The sequence below is a fragment of the Tenrec ecaudatus genome, chromosome X (assembly GCF_050624435.1).
Source record: "Tenrec ecaudatus isolate mTenEca1 chromosome X, mTenEca1.hap1, whole genome shotgun sequence".
Classification (NCBI taxonomy): domain Eukaryota; kingdom Metazoa; phylum Chordata; class Mammalia; order Afrosoricida; family Tenrecidae; genus Tenrec; species Tenrec ecaudatus.
The window spans coordinates 42,067,429-42,091,333 of NC_134548.1; the positions used below are offsets into that span (position 1 = coordinate 42,067,429).

At 37.7% G+C, this 23,905-nt stretch overlaps 1 protein-coding gene across 2 annotated transcripts in view; it reads left to right on the forward strand.

Moving 5' to 3' along the window:
* SYTL5 (synaptotagmin like 5) overlaps positions 1-23,905 on the forward strand; it is a 126,589-nt gene that overhangs the window by 29,086 nt on the left and 73,598 nt on the right. For both annotated transcript variants that reach the window (XM_075539115.1, XM_075539116.1), the window contains exon 2: positions 9,488-9,697. In XM_075539115.1, the coding sequence (XP_075395230.1) occupies positions 9,488-9,697 (210 nt within the window). The remainder of the gene's footprint in view (positions 1-9,487; positions 9,698-23,905) is intronic.

Genomic DNA, 23,905 nt, shown 5'->3' on the forward strand with positions numbered 1-23,905 from the left:
AGGAGGAATGGAGATGGGGGATAATGGAAGTGAGGAGAGTGTTGCTACATTGCTGGAATAGTAACCAATGTCAAGGAAAATTTGTTATATGAAATGTTGAGTGAAAACATTTGCTATGTCAACGTTCACCTAAAATACAATAAAATATTCAAAAAACTCTGTATATGGTATCAAATCATTGACATCGAGTTGATTTAGACCTAAAAGTAACACTATAGGATAAGGTAGAACTGCTTCTATAGGTTTTGAAGACTGTAAATCTTTTTGTTTTCATTTTATTTATTGGGGACTCTTACAGCTCTCATCACAATCCATGCATATACCCATTGTGTCAAACACATCTGTACATATGCTGTCATCATCTTTTTCAAAACATTTTCTTTCTACTTGAGCCCCTGACATCAGCTCCTCATTTCCCCCTCCCTCCCTCATGCCCCCTTGATAATTTATAATTATTTTTTTTTCATGTCTTACACCGACTACTGTCTCATTTCACCCACTTTTCTGATGTCCATCCCCCTGGGATGGGGGACATATGTTGATAATTGTGTTTGGTTCTCCCTTACTCCCTCCCCCTGACTTATCCTCCTAGTATCCCTGCTCCCCTTATTGGTCCTGAGGGGTTTATCTGTGCTGGATTCCCTGGGAGCTCTTATATGTACCAGTATACATGATCTGGTCTAGACAGATTTGTAAGATAGAATTGGGGTCATGGTAGTAGGGGTGGGGGGAGCATTAAAGGACTAGAAGTAGGTTGTGTGTTTTATCAGTGCTATCCTGCACCGGACCGGCTGTTCAGGGTGGCTTCTTCTCTTCCTTGTGGCTGTTCTGACAGGGAGAGTCCAACTGACTGCTGATGGGCTCTTGCTCTCCACTCTGCCCTCCCCCTCATTCCCATTGATATGCTTTTGATTTGTTTGTTTGTCTGTTTTGTTTTGGGTCTTTGGTGCCTGATACCTGGTCCTTCGACACATCATGATCACACAATCTAGTGTGCTTCTTCCATGCGGGTTTTGTTACTTCTCAACTAGATGGCCGCTTATTTATCTTCAAGCATTTAAGACTCCAGACACTATATCTTTTGATAGCCAGGAACCATCAGTTTTCTTTACCACATTTGCTTATACACCCATTTTTTCTTCAGCGATTGTGTCAGGGACAGTGAACCTCACAAAGTGCCGTGTTAGTAGAACAAATTGTTCTTTAGTTGAGGGAGTACCTGAGTGGAGCCCCCAATGTCCACCTGATACCATAATACTTTATAAATATATATATGCACATAGCTCTATTCCCCTGGCATTATGCATAAATGTAGTAAATCTTTTTCTTTTTTTTGAGAATAGAAAGCCTCATCTTTCTCCTGCAGAATGGCTACTGATCTCAAACTTCTGACCTGTGGTTAACAGTCCAAAGCATTATGCCACCAGGGTTTCTGCTTTCTACTCCCTTAAGGAATATTCCACAGAATTTCTCATGTAGAAGTTCCTGAATTGGTGTGCTTTGGTGTGTATATGAGGGAACTTTAAAAGTTCATGGAAAAATTAAATTTAAAGATAATAGAATTTCTCCATAATATTTTTGAAGCATCCTCATTTCCTTAACAGCAACAACAATAAAACAAATACAATATAGAAAAAGAAAGAAAGAAAGCAGGGACACTAAATAGGGAGATTTTTATTAGTCTAGGTGAATTTGGACGGTGGTCTCCAGTTTAAAACACTCTTATTGGAGATAAATTTTCTAGCACCCAGACTCAAGGAAAAGAGATAATTTAAAGTATTGCCAGTCTTTGTGGGAAAGTGAACTTTTACCAAAAATCACATATCCCATTTCAACGTCCAATAAAAGTTTTATTACTACATCTAGCATCAAGAGGGCAGGACTATGCAATTCCACCATGTTCCTGGAAGTTAGGAAAACTGGAAATAAGAGGGATCTTCAAAAAGTTCCTGGAAAAATGGAATTTAAAATGATGGGATTTTCCCATGAATATTTTGAAGCCACCTTGTATTTAGTAAACAGTATGACTATTGTATTTGGTGAAGGAGCATAAAAGGAAGTCAATTCCAGATAAAAAACAGTATATGTTAGTCTGGGTAGACTAGAGAAACAAACCATGGACACACATATGTATGTAGGGGAGAGGTTTCAATACAAGAAGAATTGAACATTGAGAAAACATCCCAACCCAGTCCAGTCCAAGAGCATAAGTCTGATATTAGCCTATATGTCCAATACCAATCTGTAAAGTCCTCTTCAGACTCAGGAGACACATACAATTAAGTCAAACACAGGATGATCACAAACCAGTCGGTAGAAAGTCTTTGGGTCCAGTGGTGTTGTAAGCATCTCAGTGCTGGCAGGGGTCTCTCTGTGGCTTCTCCAGTTTGTGAGGTCTGGTTGCATCCATGTGGCTTGTCTTCTGCAATGTCTCCCAGAGCATAGCAGAGAGAGAGAGAGAGATGTCTTCCGCCTCCAAAGAGGAAGTACCAGATTTCCCAGAATTCTCAGGAGAAGGCCATGACCCCACAGAAATCTCATTGGCTATCTCCAGATTGACAGCCTAGACTACACCCCTACACTCTTAATTCCCAAATGACATCAGATTAGGTGCCTACCACAATATTTGAGGGCTCTGGATACTCCAAAAGATCATCTTGGACCTCCAGGGTGTTAGCAGGGATAGGAAAGCAGTGTTACGTAGGGAGTCTTCTGTCCTGACTCCAAGAAGACGTCAGGCTAGGAAGAGGCTTCTGGATAATGAGGAAGTGAATGATAGACTACAATTGAAGACTCTATATAGTGGGAGACTTGAATAAATGAGCTATAATAAAGTCATTATGTTGTCTGATAGTGAAATGTTTGAATTTATTAATTTAGAGGCAATGCTGTTTCTGGAGATGACAAATTCCATAGTTTATCCATGTTGTTGTTGTTAGGTGACATCAAATTGGAGTCTTCTTCCAAGTTACATTTGTTTGTTCTTTTGGCAGTCCCTGGTGCTTACAATATTCTTTACCAGCACCATAATTCAACTGGATTCATCATGTAGGAAGTGATGAAGAGGCCCAAGGAGGAGATAAGGTTGTCAAAGGAGATGAGCAGGTCAAAGAACTGATAGTCTAAGATTTGGAATATGTTATGCCCTACGAAATGATGCCACAGGGAGGGTGTAACCGTTTTCTACGGTTTCTGCAACAGATTACATGAATTTGGCAGCTTCGAGCAAAAATTTACCCAAGTTCATTTCAGCAAGCTAAAGCCAACATGTTAGCAGGATCATACTTCTTCTAGAAGCTCTGGGAGAGAAGCCATTCCTTTCCTGTTTCTGTTTTGCATGACTTCAGGCATTTCTGGTTTCCCTCCGGTTTTGTTTGTTTGAAACTAACTTCTGTGCAGAACATTATTTAAGTCAGTTTCAATTATATGTTTCCTCCTTTTATAACCTTTCAGATCAGTGTTCAAGTCTGATGGTCAAGGAAACCAAAGAGTTTTTAGGCTGTGACCCCTTTTGAAAATGTTTTAATATTAATTTGATTAATTATTTCCCCTTGTTTGTGGACTATAGCACATACAAAGAAAAACATTATATGTACTTACATAGTCATCTCATTAAAACAGTGATAGTCTCAGAGTAAAACTCTTTTAAATATGATGATTCATTCTACTTTTCCCCCCACCCTCCCTCCCTCCTTATCACTTTATCCTATTCCTCTCCCTCTCCTAGCTGACCTTAGCCTCATCATAGTTGTCAAATTTTTGGCTTCAGTGAGAAAAGCACTTTTTCTCTTCCATTATAACAATGGTGTCATCGAAATATTTATCTTTACAAGATTGGCTAAGTTAGCAGAGTATAATGTCTCCCAATTTTGTCTGATTCATAATATGTTTGACAGATTATTTTTAAGAATGCATAATATTTTATTGTGTGTGTGTACCAGAGTTTGTTCATTAATTCTTCTCCAGATGGGATTTTTTAATTGTTTCTATCTTTTTTGCTATTATACAAATTGCTGCAATAGAAACATGGGTATGCAAATTTCTGTTCATGTTTTGTTCTTTCTTTCTTGAGGGTATATGCCAATTAGAGAAATTGCAAGATAATAAGATATTTACTTCAGGCATTTCTTGTATTAAGACTCTATTGCTCTAATTTTTGCTTCTGTAATCTTGTGTCCTTCTAGTGTGTATGCGTGTGTGTGTGTGTATGTGTGCCTCAAATCTTTTGTGTTTTTTTCTTATATGCATTCAGAGCCTATCAGAGCACTCCAATAAATATTGACCCATCTCAAGATTCTTAATTGCACATTCAAAGACTCTTCCAAATAAAATAACATAGACAGACTACAGTGTTTGGAGCAATGAGCAACATCACAATAAATGAATAAACAGTTGAAATTGCCAAGTTTTCTTCGATCCACAATTAGGGGTAATGGAAGCAGCAGTCTATTGGGCAGATCTACTGCAATAGTATTACAAAGCAAAAATTTTATTTTGAAAAGAAAACAAATAAGGTGTGCCTGACTCAAGCCATAATATTTTTAGTCACCATATATGCTTGTGAAAGCTGTACTTGCATGTGTGTAAGGACAACAACAAAAATAATGTCTTTGGATTGTGGTACTAATGAACACTATTGAATTACTATGGACTGCCAGAAAAACAAACACATCTGTCGTGGAAAAAGTGCAACCAGAATTCTCTTTAGAAAAGAGGATGGTGAAACTTCATTTCACATACTTTGGACGTGCCACCAGTAGAGAGCCATCCTTGGAAAAGGACATCATGCTTGGTAGAGTAGAAGATTAGGGGGAAAGGAAGATCCTCAAGAGATGGATTGACATAGTTAATATAACAAGGAGCTCAAATTGGCAACAAATTTGTGGACAATGCAAGACCAGTCAGCGGTTCATTCTGTAATACATAAGCAACCTGTAAGTCAGAATGGACTGGACATTCCTTAAAAGCAACATTTTTGAGTGACTATCATTCAGCCTGCTACAAAGAGAAAGACTTGTGAAACTATTCAAAGGATGGGTGCAAGTGACAGGGAAGGGGGTAGAAGATCATCTCAAGGGGAGAGAATGAACAATTGATGGAGTTGGAGATTACTTGCCTCGTAGGGTTGTTTTGATGATTAAATGAGTGGCCTACAATAATCAAGATCATTCTTTCCCCTTTAAAAGAAATTTGAGATCGACCCTCTCCATGGGGACGGACAACAAAAAAGTGGGTAAATGGAGACATCAGCTACTGTAAGACATGAAAAAGAATGATAAATTATCAAGGGTTCATGAGGGAGGGAAGGTGGGGGAGGGAGGGGAAAATAAGGAGCTGATACTAAGGGCTCACATAGAAAGAAAATGGTTTGAAAAGGATGATGGCAACCTATGTACAAATGTGCTTGATGCAATGGATGGATGTATGGATAAGAGTTGTGATAAGAAGTTGTATGAGTCCCCAATAAAATGATTTAAAAATAAATGAAACAAAAATTATGGAATTTAAAAAAAGAAACTATGAAAAATACACGAATAAAAGAAAATTGAGTGATGCGTGCAATGCATCAATGAAAGAGATCTTCTAAGATCTGGCATTTCATCCATTGTGACTCTCCCTTCATCTTCCCGACAAAGTAAATCTAGAAATACAGTGAAGTGAAAAATAGGATGTGTTGGAGTTTGCCACTGCCTACAGGTTAAGGAGTTGGCTGCCTTGTGGAGAATGAGCCATTCCTCATCCCTGTCCTTTGCCTCTTTTCACCAAAGAGAATGAGTTCTCACATTTCCAGTCTCCATTACAGCAAATGTGGATGGCTGGTCAAGAATCCAGATGAAAGAATTGTGTAGTTAACACCACCTCTCCCTCTTTCCCTCTTCCCCGTGTCCTAAAAAATTGGATGCTATGTTGGAACCTCCTTAGCTATTTCGCATAAGATTTATAAATCATACCTTGAGGATAGAGGAGCAGCACAATGAAAAGATATTGAATCTTCAAATCTGAATTACTTGGTGTATGTGTTTGTGATGAGGGGGATGAAATCCATTCTTAAATTCTGTTATTAGGAAGCAGGGACATTCTAGCTTCTGTGATTTCTTCCCTGTTACTAAGCGAGATGAGTAGTTCTTGTTTTTGCAACCAGAAACTCACTTTCCTCAAATATCTTCCTTAGGCTTATCCAACAATGCAAGCTCCAAATTAAGTCCATCTTGCTTTGGAATTTGCAAAGCAGAGAGCAGAAGCATCTTTTCTTCCAATTGTTCTTTTCTAGCTCTCTGTATATTTGCTTCCCCCTTGATCCTGTTTCCTCAATTTCGTCTTTTCTTTTCCTGGCTACAATTACCCTCGCCATGCCCTCTTTCTTTTTCTTGAGTGTCTGAAAGATGGCTGTGTCAACTTAACATGAATTTTCCTGGTGTGATTGAATTAGGTCAATTTCAAAGACAGGTTTAATGTTTTCTGCCAGGCTATGAAATTCTTCCCAGCTTTTTCCACATGTCCCTGAAACATCTGCCAGAGTATGTGGTACCATTAACACCAATTGCCTTAGGAGATGCTTAATGGTCCCTTCATACCCTATGATGGTAAACTGAGCATAAACTGATTGCTAAAGTAAGTTCTGTCTATGAAAATAAAGAAAGTGGCAATATGAAAGTTTGGTTTTGTAGGCATAATAGTAAACTTCAGCCATCTGACAGAATATTTTCCAGAGATAGATTATCTCTGGAATATCCTGCTGAGTTGCATGCCACCTTTATCAGTTTTTTCCACCAGCTTATTGAAATAGAGCTATTAGCTCAGATTGCTGTATTTGTTCTATTTATTTGCTTGCTTTGTTTATCACTATTGCAAGAAATGCTACAAATTGTTAAAAATCAATTTATTGGGAGCTCTAACAGCTCTTATAACATTTTATACATCTTGAATTGCTATAAATGTTTAACAAAACGAAAATCTGACTGCTATTGGGTCTATTCTGATTCATAGTAACCCCACAGAAAAGGCTAGAATTGCACCCAAGGATATCTGAAACTGTAACTCTCTATGAGAGTCGAAAGTCTCATCTTTCTCCTACAGAACAATTGATGTTTTTGAACTGCTGACCTTGCAGTTAGCAGCTCAACACAAAACCACTACAACGCCAGGGCTCTTTTAGATTTTTTTAATAAATCATTTTATTGGGGCTCATACAACTCTTATCACAATCCATACATACATTAATTGAGTAAAGCACCCTTATACATTCGTTGCCCTCGTCATTCTCAAAATTTGCCTGCCACTTGGGTTCCTGGAATCAGCTCATTTTCCTTTTTTCCCCTCCCCGTCACTTCCCCACTCCCCCATGAACCCTTAATAGTTTATAAATTATTATTTTATCTTATCTTACACTGTCCAGCGTCTCCCGTCACCCACCTTCCTGTTGCCCATCCCCCAGAGAGGAGGTTACACGTAGATCCCGAGATCGGTTCTCCCTTTGCACACCCCCTTCCCTCCCGGTGTCGCCACTCCCACCGCTGGTCCTGAGGGTTCATCCGTCCTAGATTCCCTGTGTTTCCAGATCCCTACTGCACCGCTGTGCATTCTCTGGTCTAACCAGGTCCGCAAGGCAGAATTGGGATCATGAGAATTGGGAGGGGAGGAAGCGTTCAAGAACTAGAGGAAGGTTTTTAGTTTCATTGTTGCTACACTGAACCATGAGTGACTCATCTCCTCCCCACTACCCCTCTGCAAGGGATGTCTAGCTGTTTACAGATGGGCATTGGGTCCCCATCACGCACCCCCATCATTCACAGTGATGTGATTTTATATGCGATATTTTATTTCTCCTGTGCATGGGAGTGTTCAGACATCTGTTGTGTTACATAAATTGTACAAACTTGTGGTTTTTTCAAGTAAGAACTCATTCTATTGACTCATTTGTAGCTTTTTCTGTTTTTAAAGAGATGTGCTGCGTTTTTCTTACACTCAACTTTATGAACCAGTAATTCTTCTCTTGAAGACATAAAGGTATTTGTAAAATTTAAATCTGGAACTAGCAATTTTCTAGAATAGAGACCAGTCTCTGGAGAAAGACATCATGCTTGGCGAAGTAGAGGGGCAGCGAAAAAGAGGAAGGTCCTCAAGGAGATGGAGTGACACCATGGCTGTGACCATGGGCTCAAGAAGATAACGCAGGACCCGCAGTGGTTCATTCTGTTGTGCATAGTGTCACTCTTGGTCAGAACAGGCTGAATGGCATCTCTAACAACAAAGGGTTGCCATCCAAAGAATAGGCTGTCCACTTCTGAGGAATTAGCCACTGAAAGTCTTATGAATAGGAGCAGAACTTTGTCAGATACAGTGCCTAAAGATTGGTCCCTTTGCAACGATGCATTCACACAGAACAATGTGAGGATGGTGCAGGCATGGGCAGAGTTTCATTCTGTTGTTGTAAATAGCGTTACTGTGAGTTGGAACTGACTTGACAACCCCCGATAACAACAATAATAAACAGATTACATTCCAGGTAGTGAGAGAAAGGACATAAAATTATCATTTATTTCATATTTATGTGCCAGGCACCAGGCTAGAAAATTGCATATATTATCTCATTTAATATTTCTTAAACATGCAAGAATATTATTATTTCCATTTTTGAGATGAGGAAAACTGAGACTGAGTGGGTGTATCATTGGCTATGGTTGCACACTTAATTCATGGGAGAGACCAGAGTCAAATTATATAGGTATTACCGTGTGTGAAGTACATATGTACATAGAAATTGCTGAGGCTACCCAAATGCTCAGCAGAAACATTTAGACCTGAGATGGTTGGTAAGATTTTTGTAAGTACAATCTTATTGGATCACTTAGCAAAAGTACTACTGATGCTGGCAGGTCTTACACATTTATTTTTTATCTCATATAGTTTATATATAGGATGTTTGCTTCATCTAAAGAATATGCATACTTCTGGACTAAGGTCATGCTGCAATAGTTATGGCATCAAAGACACCCCAAAGAACTTGACTAAAGCATTAAGAAATCATACTGGCAAAATAGTTGTACTAGTAGGGAGAGAAAAAAAATTGCCATTGTGTCATTCCTGTATCTAATGATACCATGTGTTGCAGAATAGAACTGCTCTTTGGCATTTTCCAGCCTGTGTCCTTTGAGAAGCAGATGATTAGTCCTCTCTTCTGAAGTGCCTCTGGGGGAGTCCAAACTTTCAAACTTCCAGACAGTGATTTTGTGTTTTATTGTTTGTGCACCCAGGACTCATTCTATACTAATGAAGGATGTCAAAATTCAAAAGTAGAATATACATGTATTTTTCAACTACTGATATCAAAGAAGTGTTGATGCTGGAAAGAGAAACTGTATTCCTGAAAGTACTTGATTCTGATTCCTTGTTTTCCAAATGAGCATATCTATTAGATGAAGATAACTCTGCTCCTCTGTCTTGCTTTGCCTTTTTGTTTGAACTAACCTTGTTCCTCTCTTTTTAGGAAGTTGAAAAATGAACTCTTAGAAGCAAAACGTAGAGGTGGAAAGACTCAGCAAGAGACCAGTAGAGTCTGTGTTCACTGTCAGCGGAGCCTGGGCTTCATATTTGACCGAGGAGACCCATGCCAGGCCTGCTCACTAAGGGTGTGCAGTGAGTGCAGAGTTGCAGGCCTCGACGGCAGCTGGAAGTGCACTGTCTGTGACAAAGTCGCGTAAGTTTCTTACTTTTGTGTAAAAAAAATGAAAATTTGATGATTGAAGATATTCCGATAGGGGAAATTAAGAATGAAAAATATTTTAAGTGTAGGGATAGAGAGTGGAGCTTGAAGCTAAGAAGTATAATCCAATAGCCCAAGTTCTGCAATGCCTTGACAGGATTCTGGTGTGTGTGTGTGTGTGTGTGAACTTTTAAAACTTAAAAAAACATAGCAAAATTCAAAGTTTCATAGTGTCAGATACCTTTCTGCATTTCAAAGTCATCTACAAGATGTCTTATCTTTTATTTTCATGGGGCATTTTTGAAGGCACAGATGATTCTGGAGAGACATTTGGAATGATAAGCAGGATTTGAGAAAACTATGTCCCCCCTGAACCAAAATTTCCCCCCAAAATTAATCTGAACCAGGCTTTTACATTATTGTTGATACGTTTTCCTAGACAGGTTTAATCATTTGATAGTATAAAGCAGTGGTTCTCAACCTTCCTAATCCCGCGACCCTTTAATAGAGTTCTTCATGTTGTAGTGACCCCCAACCATAAAATTATTTTCGTTGCTACTTCATAACTATAATTTTGCTACTGCTATGAATTGGAGGACTCCTGTAAAAGGGTTGTTTGCCCCCCAATGTGGTGACGATCCACAGACTGAGAACCACTGGAACAGAGGGAAAGAGAAAAATCTGTCCAGCATGCGTTTGTTGCACCCTGATTTGCAGATGACTACATTCAGTTTTAAAATGAATACAAATATCAACAATGGCTGTGTTGCAAGCCATTTGGCAATAGTTTTGTCATGATTCACCCTCCTAGCCCTGGCAATGAAAAGTAGGAGATTTTAAAGGAAACCTATGTGAGGATGGTTGCATACGTAAATCAAAGCAATGTATTCAAAGTAATCAGAGAATTCAAATGGCATGTATATTTTTAGAACTGCTTATCTCGTTCCAATGTTGAAATATACTATGAATTGCTCTATACCAGATCCCCTTTTTGAAAGAGTATATGAAAAAGAACATTGGCTAAATAATACAAGCCCCTTTGCTATTGTTAAGTGTAGTCATGTTGGTACCAACTTATAAGGACCCTATGCACAACAGAATGAAACGCTGCCCAATCTTGAACCATTCTCACAGTTGTTGTTATGTTTGTACGCATTGTTGTAGTCACTCGTTAAGGCTCTTCCTCTTTTTCTATACCCGTCTACTTTACCAAGCATGATACCCTTTTTCAGAGATTGGTCTCTTCTAGTAACACATCCAAAGTATATTAGATGAAGTCTCGCCATCCTTCCTTCAAATGAATATTCTGGCTGTGTTTCTTCCAAAATGGATATTTGGGGACAGTCCATTATATTTGCAATATTTTTGCTACCACCATAATTCAAGTAAATAAATTATTCTCCAATAAGAGCCCTAAATAATACACAGTCCTCATTTAGAAAACTTGGAAATGGAAAATCACTCCTACTGTCACACTAACCAGTTTTTATTACTAAAATATTCTTTTAACCCCCATAACAGTATGAGTTAGTGAGGAGAAAAACAACATAAAAGCCAGTATTCACCATCCACCACCAACCTCAACCTCAGAAAAGGAGATCATTGCTGAATTGCCTTGAGAGGTTATTGGGAAGTACCTCCCATAGTAGAGGGAGACTGAGCGGGAGAAAACAGACAAGTTCATTAAGGGGACATTTTTTGAAGAAATGAGAGTTTTGGTAGGCCCCAGGTTAGTAAAGATTTCATCATGCATCAGGATAATGTAATGTAGAAAATAATTATTCTTAAGATGTTCTGAAATTAATTGTGGTAATGATTGTACAATTCTTCATGATGTAGTAGAATATAGAATTGTATGATCTGTGGATGAAGTGCTAATAAACCTATTTAAAAAAAGAAAATTATTCTTGGTTTACACCTAAATGTGGCAGAGTAGAATCTATGTCCGCTGAAATCTTGCGGACTAAATGGCGAGGTGACTGGTAAGGTTTTCTCCCTTCATCATTTCTCAGGAAATGGAGATGGAGGAAACTTCAGGAGGTGCCTCATTTTGCTCTTCAGTGCATGTGCAGAATGTGCAGTTAATCCTTCATTTTTCTTGATATATTGCCCACTTTACCTGCGGTGTTATTTTATTTTATTTGTATTTAAATTTTAAGCTATTTTTTTCATTCAAATGTGAAAGTGCTTGATTTTTATGCTTTTGTTTATTTTCTAAAATCCACATTTAAGGCTATGAGTTGCCTTTTCATTACAACTTTAGTAGCATCCCATACATCTTGATATGATTTTTATCATTTATTTGAAGCCATATTTCTAATTTTCATTGATTCAAAAGCTATTTAGAATATTTTTTCTTACTTCTCATTTCATGTGTTGTTTCTGTACACTTTTCTGCTATTGATTTCTATCTTTATTCCACTAAGGTCCAGGAAAATAATCTGTATCATTTCAACACCTTGAAATCTAAACCAGTAAATGGTCAATGTTGTTCAATTGTACTTTTGTACTGTGTGTGCTTGAAAATAATGTGAATTCTATAGTTCTATAGTTGATCTGAGTGTCTTAAACATGCCTACTAAATTATGCTGTTAATTCTGTTGTTCACATTTTCTTACTGATTTTCATATGCATATGTTATCAGCTATTGAGAGAGGTGTGCTAAATTCTCTCAATCTATGATTGTGGAGTTTCTATTTCTCTAGGTTTGTTGGTATTTATATTTTAAAATTTTGTTTAAATATTAATAGTTGGTTATATTTTTAAAAGTTATTATCTTGGGTGCATATTTAGGATTATGATATTTTACTGCTATATATCTAGCATGCCTTTGTCATTAGAGAAAGTCCTCATTAACCTCTAGTTATGTTTTGTTTGTTTATTTTTCTTTAAAATCTACAGTCATAGTTTCTTAGTACTATACCAAATACCACAAAGTGGGGTTTTTATTTCCAGTTTCAGAAAGCTAATCTGAATTTAGGGTGTTGGAAATAAGATGCGTTTTCTTTGTCCACTCTAAAGAAATAGGGTTATTAATTGCTTTCACCTTTGGAGCATCTTTTGGAATTCCTTGGCTTATAGCTAAATCCTCACATGACATCTCCCCATTAAGTGTCACTCTCCTTTTATAAATCACAAGGGATTAAGACTATTACCCCCCCTGTACTGGTATTATTTAACTATCAAAAATACCGCATTTCCCAAACCAAGTTCATATTCACAGATACAATGTTTTGAATTTCAATATATAATTTCGAGGGACACAAGTCAATCCATAATGACTACTTTGTTTATTATTATGCACTTACCTGTTTCTTTTGGCTAGTGCTTGCTTGAAAAACCACTTTGCATTCAACCTTTCTGTTTATTTTTACTAAAGATGTTTCTTTTGTAAGTAGTGTATAATTGTGCATCCTTGTATATCATAAATCTGTTTTAAGCTCTGTTGAAAAATAATTGTATTAATTGCAATATATACCTTAATGAAATTGCTGAAATTACTTTCTTGTTTTGGTTAAACTATGCCACCTATTTGCTTTCTATTTATTCCATCTATATTCTATTTTTCTACGTATTTGCTTTAATTTAAGTTGGCTAAATTTGCTGTGCCTCTTCTCCATTATTTGACTATACCACTTCATGATTCCAGTAGAGGTATCAATATGTATTCTTGATCTATTAAGTGTAGTATCAATCAATATTCTAACATTTCCATGACCTAAAGACACTTTAACTCTCTTTACTCTCTCCCAATATATTATCTGGTATGCACTATGTCATTGTTAGGTGCCTTGGGGGTGACTCCCATTCATAGAAACCCTATATATAACAGGTTACTCAGCCCTGCAACATCCTCACAATTGTTGTTAGGTTTGAGCCCATTGCTCTGGCCATTATTTTGATCCATCTCCTTGAAAATCTTCCCCCTTTGGGGGACTTTCTTTTACCAAATATCCTTTCTATGTCCAAAGTACATGATATGAAGTGATTAGTAATTCAAATGCATCAATTCTTCTGTGGTTCAATTTATTCATAGTCCAACATTCACATAATACAGGTTATTGAAAATACCATGTCTTGGATTAGATGTACTTTAGTTCTCAAAGTGAGATGTTTGCTTTTTAATACTTTAAATAGACTTTATGCAGCAGCTTCCCCCAATATAACATATATGTTTTCTGTACATCCCTATTTTTCATGTATTATCTATATATTAAATATACCTATGAGGGTGTACCCCCCCCAAACAGAAAAAAGCTCCTCTGGGCAGAACTTTCATATCACACATTTTCCCCACCAGGCGAGCATTGAACAACTTACTCTTGAGTTAGTGCACCCAGTGGCATTTCCTGGAAAGATTCTCTCTGGTCACAGTGATTTTTTTTTAATCAAACCAGTTTTGCTCAAACCTTCCTTTTTGTAAAGGTCCATTTAAGAAAACAGAATATGACTGTGAAATCTTGTTTCCTGCTTGGGAAAAATGCCACAGAAACTGTTGTGATGTTGAACACAGCTGACAAGGACAGCGCTATGGGAAAAACTCAAGTGTACGAGTGGTTTTCTCATCTCAAGAAAGGTGGAATATCAATTGATGACCAAACTCTTCTGGACATCCATCCACTTCTCGAATGGACGAAAATGGTGACAAAATTTGTGCACCTGTGCTCAAAGACCAGCTACGGGCCATTGAAGTCATGGAGAAGTTGTCTGGACTATCTTCAAGCTCAGTTGAGTAACTATTAATGGAAGAATTAATCATGTGAAAGGTAGTTGTAAATTGTGTGCCTCTGGTTCGACTGACCAGGAAAAAGAGTGTCCAGTGAAAGATGCTGCGATTTGAAAGAACAGTTCCAAAGTGACCCAGACTTTTTCCCCCAAGGTCAATACTGGTGACTAGACATAGTATTATTCTTATGATCCCGAAAGCAAACATCAATCAAACCAGTGGAAGATACCATCATCACCTCACCCATAAAAAGCTTGTCACGGGAAATCAAGGATCAATGCAATGCTCATTTGGGTTTTTGAAGTGAGGGGAATGGTGTGTTTGGAGTTGTTCCACCAGATTAAACTGTTAATCAAGCTTTCTATTCAAAGATTCTGAAAAGATTGAATAAAAGTGTACAACAAGAAGGACCTGATTTGTGGCAGATAGGGAACTGATTTTGCCACCATGACAATGCACCTGCTCACATCGCCATCTCAGTGCACCAGTGTTTGGCAACCCCCCTCCCCCCCAAAAAAACAAACAAACCAGTATTCCTCTCTTACCCTAATTACCTGATGCATCTGACCTCACTCCATGCAACTTCTTTTTGTTTCTTCGAATGAAGAGAGACATGAAAGGATAGTGATTTGGCAACATAGAAGATGCGAAGAAAAAAAGGAGGGATGGGCTGTCAGGCATCCAGGCAGTTGAGTGTGAAAATGTTTCCCAGAATGGAATTGCAGATTTGACAAATGTACAAAATGTAATGGAGAATACTTTGAAGGTGATAAGGTTGTTTTGTAAAAGAAATTAAATACATAGCTTTCAGAAAGCAATTCCTTGTATATACATACATATATGTATATATCTGTATATATACAATCAGTACTTTAAAAAGTTTGTGAAAAATGGAACTGAAAGATAATGGTATTTTTCCAAGAAATTTTGAGGCTCCCTCATATATTCTCAAACACAATATTGGTGTTCTTTTACAGCAAATATTCACATAGACTTATTCACATAGCTACCCTTTCCATTCTTCATTTTTTTCCCTTGTATCACCATACTTCCAACTTGGGTCATTTTTTCCTGTCATACAATGACCACTGTCTCCCTTCACCCACTTTTCTTTTTTTCATCCCCTTGGGAGGGCGTTATATGTAGATCATTGTGATAGGTTTCATCTTTCTGCCCCTACCTTCCCCTTTTTCTCCTGGTATCTCTACTCTTGTTATTGGTCCTGAGGGTTTTAATTGTCCTGGATTCCTCATGTTTCCAGCTCTTATCTGTATCAGTGTACATGTTCTGGTCTAGTCGGATTTGTAAAGTAGAATTGGTGTCATGATAACGGGAGGGAAGAAGCAATAAAGAACTAGAAGAAAGTTGCATCCTGACTGGCTCATCTCTTCCTTGTGTTTCCTCTGTAAGGGTATTTCCAATTGCCTACAGATGGGCTTTGGGTCTCCACTCTGCACGCCCCTCATTCACATTAAAATGATTTTTTGTTCTGGGTCTTTGATGCCTGATAACTGATCCCATCGACACCTCATGATCACACACGCTTGTGTGATTCTTCCATATGGGCTTTGTTGCTTCTCAAAGATTATTTTTCATTGACAACTTTTAACATATATTATATTTGTTGGATCTTCAAAAGTTACTATAATATGCTTTGTCCAGATTTTTTTGGCGTTTCAAGAGTTTCTTGAATTTTTTCCTCAATCTTTTTGGTATACATGAAAAATTCTCAGTTTGGATATCCTCAGACATTGCTTCTTCCTCTTCACTGTCTTCTAGTTAGGGAACTTCAAATATGACCTTAGTTATATCCAACATCTACATATGTTTCACACTCCTCTCTCTATTTTCTATCATTTTCTCTCAGAATTTATATTTGTATTTTCATTCTGATCTATATATGAATTCCATATTCCTGTCTTTAGTCATATCTACTTGCTGTTAAACTCATTTGTGTAATTTTTAAATTCGGTTGTTGTGAATTTGAGTTTTAGATTTTCCACTTGTTTTTTTTCTTTTATTGTTTCTAGCACCTTGCCAATACGGTTTTAAAGAGTTTTATTGGCATATACTTCCCATATCATACATTCTAATCGTTCAATCATATTACAAAAAGTTGTGCAATCATCACCCAAATCAATTTCAGAACATTTTCCCTCATACTCATTGTCGGAAGCTCCCCATTTCACTTCATTCTCCTCTGACATGCACCTAGAAAGTGACCAATTTACTTTCTCTGTAGCTCTATCTGTCCTGGATTTCATATAAAGAAAATCAGCAGGTACACAGGTAAAGATAAGAGATAAGAGCTCACTATACACAGAATCCAGAAACCAGAATGGGAGTAGGATACCAGGAGGGTAGGAGGAAGGTAGGGCGAGGCGGGGTGGATAGGGGAACTGATCGCAATGATCGACACATAATTTTCCCCCCTCACCTCAGAGGGAACAAACAACAGAAACCATGGGGGAAGAGAGACAGTGGTCGATGAAAGATATGAAAATAATAATTTATAATTTATCAAGGGTTCACAAGAGTACCCTGGTGGGGAGGGAGGACAAAAGGTGGAGCTGATACCAAAGGTTCAAATAGAAAGTAATTGTGTATAAAATAATGATGGCAACATATGTACAAATGTGCTTGATACAATTGATGTATGGATTGTTATAAGTGCTGTAAGATTGCCCCAATAACATGATCTTTAATAAAAAAAGAAAGAATATAAATAAGAACAATAAAAAAATGAAAATCATAGGAAATACAAATAGGAAACAATCAAACAACCCCTTCTCTGCTCCCCTCACCCCACAACACAATAGCAATGACTAGGCAAAACATTTTTTAAAAAGCAATAAAAAACAGAAAATATTAAAAATGTAAACAACTTTGAAATGGGTCAAAGAGAGATCAAATGATAAGGTGTTTATTTTTAACCCAAGAACATTGGCCATAATCACCTTTGAAATGTTCTCTGTCTGATATCAAGGCTATTCAAATTCCTGGGCTATTGTGAGAAGGGATTCAGCAGGTGCTTAATCCATGTGGGTATCCTGCAAATGAATTTTGGGCTTCAACTGTCATCCATAGCCTTCTCAAACTGGGTGTTCAGAATTTAAGCTCTGACATTGTTCACCCCTCCAGATTTGAATTTTATTATCTACAATACTTGGATCACACAGGGTGGTCTGTTTAGTCCAAGTGGACATAATTGATGCCACACATAGATGACTGCTTGTTTGAAGACAAGTTTTTAAGACCCCAGGCACTATTCTTTCTGATAACTTGGCACCATCTGATTCCTTCCCCACACTTTACTATAGCACCCATATCTTCAATGATCTCTTCAGGAAGGCAAGCATCACCATGTCATAAGAACAAATTGTTCTTAGATTTGGGATAGAATTAAGTGTGAGCCCCAAACCACTCATGTTACTATGGTTTATATATGTTTCTGGTTCACATTATCATTCTATGGTGGAGAATATCATCAGTCATCCCTATGGGGCATAAGATAATTCATTGATAGTATCATTAACTTAGCCAATGGTATAGAAGTTAAAACACCATTGAGAAAGAAAATTATATAAATGTAAACCATTTTCAGACACAAATTCATAATTTGTTGACTTGTACAGATTATTCTCTTAAGCAACTGGATATTATTTACACAAACAACAGGGGTATGTTGTGATGTCACATTTTTCATCTTTAATTCTAGATATTTGTGTCCTCTCTTCCTTTTCCTTTCTTAAGTTTTCCAGAAGTTTGTCGTTTTTGTTAATCCTTTCAAAAAACCACTTTCTTGTCTTGTTGATTTTTTACATTGTTATTCTGTCTTCCTTTGTTTATTTCCACTCTAACCTTCATGATTTCTTTTTTTATTTTTATTTTTGTAGGGTTTCTGTTGTTGTACTTGTTGTAGTTGTTGGAGATGTTGTGTTAAGGTATTGATTTTGGAATTTTCTTCTTTTTTCATGTATATGTTGATTGCTACAAATTGCCCTATAATAGATGCCTTTGTTGTGTCCCAAAGGTTTTGGTGTGATATGTTATCATTCTAATTTGTTTTAAGGAATTTATTAATTTCATCTTTTATTTTTTCTATTACTCAGTAAATTTTAAGGGGAATGCTGTTAGGTACCCATGTGTTTGTCTTTATGTTCCTGTTCTTCTTCTTATTGATTTCCAGTTTCATAGCATTGTGATCTGAGGTTCTTCCTATTATTGATATCCATTTATCAGCATTGTAACCTGAGAAAAGGGATTGTAGGATCTCTAAGGTTGTTATTTTTTAATTCATTGAGTACTTTGTAGCCTAACATGTGATGTATTCTAAAATATGCGCTGTGTGGTTTGGAAATGAGTGAATTCTTTGCTGTTTGGGATACACTGTTTTGTGTATGTCTAGGAAGTGGAGCTGGGCGATTTTGTTGTGGAGCCCTTCTGTTTCTTTATTGATGATCTACCTTTCCTTGATGGTGGTGTTTTGAAATTTCCTACTTATTTTTTAGCTGTTTATTTCTGTTTCCAAGGCTAGGACCATTTGATGAACGTATTTTGAGGATCTTCCATTGGATGTTCATATAATTATTAAGGTCATATGTTCCTGGTGTATTGTTCCTTTAATCATTATATAGGTTCCATTCTTGTCTATATGTTATTTGCCTTGAAGTCTAGTTTATCAGAGACTAATATTACTATATTTACCTTTCTATGATTGTCATTGGCTTAGTAGGTTTTACATGATCCTTTGATTTTTAGTCAATTTTTTCTTTGAGTTTAAGGTGTTCCTCTTTTAGGCAGGATATAAGTGAGTCTTATTTTCCAATCCAGTCTGCTGCTTTCTGTCCATTGATTGGTGTATTGACTTTTGCTGTCATTATTGATATATAATGGTTGTTTGCTGTCATTTAGCTGTGTTTGTGTCTGCTTTCCACCACACACCCTTTTACAAAATTATTTATGCTGTATTTATTATTTTAGAGGTCTCTTAATTTACACCACTTAGCGATCCTGCCTCTAATTAGCTATATGTCTCCTTAGTGCCACAAAATAAGGTCATCAAGCGATGATCAGATTGACAGACTAAACTCCACCCCTTCACTCTTAATCCTCTAAAACTGACAACATATTATATAACTACCACAAAGACAAAAAATTGGATACTCAATAACACACTACTTCAAAAAGAATGTGTAATAGTCCAAATTAGAGAGGAAATTAAGAAGTTCCTAGAAACCAGTGAGAATGACAATAGAACATACTAAGCTTATGGGATGCAGCAAAGGCAGCTATCAGCAGTAACTTTCTTGCAAAAAATACACACATGAAAAAAGATGAGAGAATTTTGGTTAGCACCTTAACACACACCTCCAGCAGTTAGGACAGAGTCAACAGCATAGTATTTCCAACAGCAAAAGAAAAGAAATCATAAAAATTAGAGCAGAGATAAATGAACTGGAAAACAGAAGAATAATGGGAAGAATCAATAAAGCAAAAAGTTGGTTCTTTGAAAGGACCAACAAAATTGACAAAGTACTAGCAAGCTTAACAAAGGAAAAGGAGGAGCAGACATCAGTATCTAGAATTAGGGATGAAACAGGGGCATCACAGCAGACACTAATAAAAAAAGATTAATAATGCAGTTCTATGAAATATTGTATTCCAATAAATTTGATCGTGTGGAGGACATGGAGCAATATCTGGAAAATCACTCTCTCCTCAAATTATGGAATGTGGACCTTAAGAACTTGAACAGAGCCATAGTAAAAGAAGGAATAGATAAGGTCATAAGAAACTACCAACTAAAGGAAGCCCTGGTCCAGATGGCTTCACTGGAGAACTCTACCATGTATTCAGAGACGAGCTGAAACCATCCTACATGAATTATTCCAGAATATAGAAAGGGTCAGAAAAGTCCAAAACTCATTCTATGAAGCAATCATTAATCCTGATCCCTAAACTGGGCAAAGACCCCACAAGGATAGAGAATTACAGACCTATAGCTCTCATAAACATAGATGCAAAACTCCTCAACAATATCTTGGCCAATAGATTCCAAACACATATCGAAAAAGAATAATAATAATAATACATCCTGACGAAGAAGTTTCATATCAGAGATGCAGGGATGGTTCAACATTTGAAAAACAATTCATGTAATCCACCACATCAAGAAGAAAAAGGGCAAGAACCATATGATCATATAAATTGAGGTAGAAAAGACATTTGATAACATCCAACACACATTCCTAATAAAGAATCTCAAAATGATAGGATTAGAAGGAAATATCCTCAATACAATAAAAGCTATATACATAAAAACCAATAACCAATATTACATTCAATGGAGAAAAGCTGAAAACATTTCCACTAAATAAGGGAACCCGACAAGGATGTCCATTATCCCCACTTCTATTCAACTTTGGGCTGGAAGTACTAGCCAATATCATAAGTCAAGAACAAGATATCAAGGGTGTAAACTGGGCAAAGAAGAAGGGAAACTTTCGCTATTTGGAGATGACACGTTTGATTTTCTATATTGAGAGTCCTAAGATGTACACCATAGGATTGCTGGAAACAACAGGGGAGTTTAGTAGAGTAGCAGGATGCAAGATTAACAAGCAGAAATCAATTGGATTCCTATATACAAATGACTGGAATACAGAAAAAGATATCAAGGAATTAGTACGATATGATCCATTACTGGGACTGTAAGCTATAGAAATAAGAAACAAAATCCTGGACAGATTGCTCCCCGTGTTCATCGCAGCACAGTTCACAATAGCAAGAAGCAGGAAACAGCCTAAACTCTCATCAGTAGAAGAGTGGATTAAAAAACTGGTACATACGCACAATGGAATACTACGCATCCCTAAATGAAACACCTCAAGAATTGGAGGGATCTGGAAGAAAGACATTATGCTGAGTGAAGTTAGGCAAGCACCGAAGGACAAATACTGCGTGACTCCACTGCTATAGGAACAAGCAGCAGAACGGGTGCAAACTCAAGCTTGCAAGACATCTAGTCTTCTGGCGGGAGACCAGACAACCTGCTACGGAGTCAAACCAGTGTCAATGAACACATCACCAGCTCCAGGTTAAATATAATGTAGATCACTTGGCTGGAGGGCACCTCATGAAAGCTGGAATCAAATAGTCGGGGAGTGGGGAGGAGAATGTTTTCTGCTGAGTGGCTGCCAAGTGGATCTGGGAAGAAGTTTCCCAGAGAGGGATGAGGGTCTGTCAGAGGGATGAGGCTTACTGAGGGGAGGGGCACCACAGACGAGGGGAGAGGGAACAGTCACCTTGGGGGGAATATAGGTCTATGGTTGTTGGGGGCAAAAGAGGTTGTTGGGGGGAATATAGGTCTATGGTTGTTGGGGGCTGGCCTCAAGGTGGAAGGAGGAGTGACAGAGGATGTTTTGGAGGACACTAGGTGCAGAGTATCTTTAGTGGTTTGCAGCAGATGGGCAACTTTGAACTAGGCTGTCTGGGGGTATCCTAGTACTATGGAATGCTGAGACACTAAATCCTGAATCTTCGTGGTGCATATCATGCTCCAGCGACTGCATCAGGCAGAACTCATGTGTTGAACTTCACGGGGGGACCTGGCCTCAACCTCAGACACACTTGTAATCAAAGGACTTAAGTCGGAAAATACATGGTGTCTGAGGAGGCAGAAGACAGCTCTAGCAAGAGTGGTGTACTGTTGGTTGGTGGTTAAACAAGGTCTTGCTACATCAACATCCTTTATTAAGAGCTATATTATTCTGGAAATGCTGTGACAGGATTACATTTTGCTTATGCTTGTTCATATTAGGGTGCATCTCAGAGGTGCATTGCCATTGGGGGTTACCCTCTTGAAGTATCATTTGTTTCCCCATTTTCCAGTAAATGAAACCCAGGGGTGTTGATCGTGTAGGGAAAGCAAATAGAACAAGTGTTTGGTGGGGAGGGGCAATAGAGAGGAGTGGGGAAGATAAAAGGGAGATGATGTCCAAGAGTCCAGGAAGGAAAAGTAAGTTTGGGCATGATTATGGAAGCAATTGTACAATTCTGTTTGAAGTGATTGAACAATGGAATGATATGACATATGCATTAACTCCCAAGTTACAGCAAATTAAAATGAACAAAAAAAACCTTAGATCCAGGAATGGGTTTGGGACTTGCACTACATCCTAGATCCAAGTCAAGAACAATTAGTTCTTACATCATGACCCTGCTCGATAGTCACTCTCATGAAAGAAACACAGTAGATATGGGTGCTATAGCAAAATGTGGCAAGGAATTTAGATGGTGCATGCCTATCAGAGAAATAGTGTCTGGGGTCTTAAAGGCTTGTTTCCAAACAAGCAGCCATCTAAGTGAGATGTCAACTACCTGTAAGTCCATATGGAAGAAGCACACCATCATTAGTCACCGAAGGATTGGAATCCATCTCATCCGAAATTGAAGGAGGGATCAGTATCAAAGCCTATATTGTGAGAATCCAGTGTGCAGAAGGTGATGGATGACAGTGGGAATCAAGATTCATTTGTGGAATCACATAGGAAATAGGCCTACAAAGAACTATCTAAAATTTGGGGAAGGGAGGGAAGTGTTCACTAAACAGAGTCGTTGGGAGAAAGGAGTATAGAAGACCAAAGGTATAAATCTGACTTGAACACTTAAAACTTTGTCAGTAGATTACTCCTATGATGCAGACTGAACCTGATCTGGTTTCCAAAATTTTAATTTTATTTTTGTGTTTGTTCATATTAGAGTGTAACTCAGAGGTGTTATGTCAGTGAAGGTCACCATCTTGAAGCTGTGTTATATGATTTTCTGTTTTTCGGTATATGAAACCCAGGATTGATGGACCTATCGGGAGAGCAAATAGAAGAAGGGGGGAGAGGGGAGGAGGTACAGTGGTGTTGGTGGAGCAAACGGGATACCATGTCAAGGAGTCCTTGTAGAAAAATAATGTCTGGAAACTGATTTGGGTGGCAATTGTACAATTCTACTTGACAGGAAATATGGAATGATATGATATATGTATTACATCACAACTAATAATAATAATTTTAAAATAATGTATTGTTTTAGACTGGCAGGCAACCAGGTTAAGGTCAATAGATATTTGGGGGGGGGAGCATATATTTGTTTGTTTCTGGTATAGGAAACCAGGTAAGGTCAATAGATATTTTGAGGGAAAAAAAGCATGTGCTTGTTGGTTTATAGTATAGGAATTTATTAAGGAGCTTGTTTATAAGCCCGAGTCCTGGGCTTTGGCAAGGCACGGTTGAGTCTCTATGCCTCCTAATGAGCGGTAAGGCCTATTATGGCTCTAGTGAACATATGATGCTTCATACCAGGATTTTAAACCTCCAAGGCCATCCCAGCAAGTGTTCCCTCAGAATGAGCAGAGTATGGAAGTGAGCTCGCAGAAAGGCAAGCACAGTCATATTTGGCCAAATAGTCTTAGTGACGCTAAC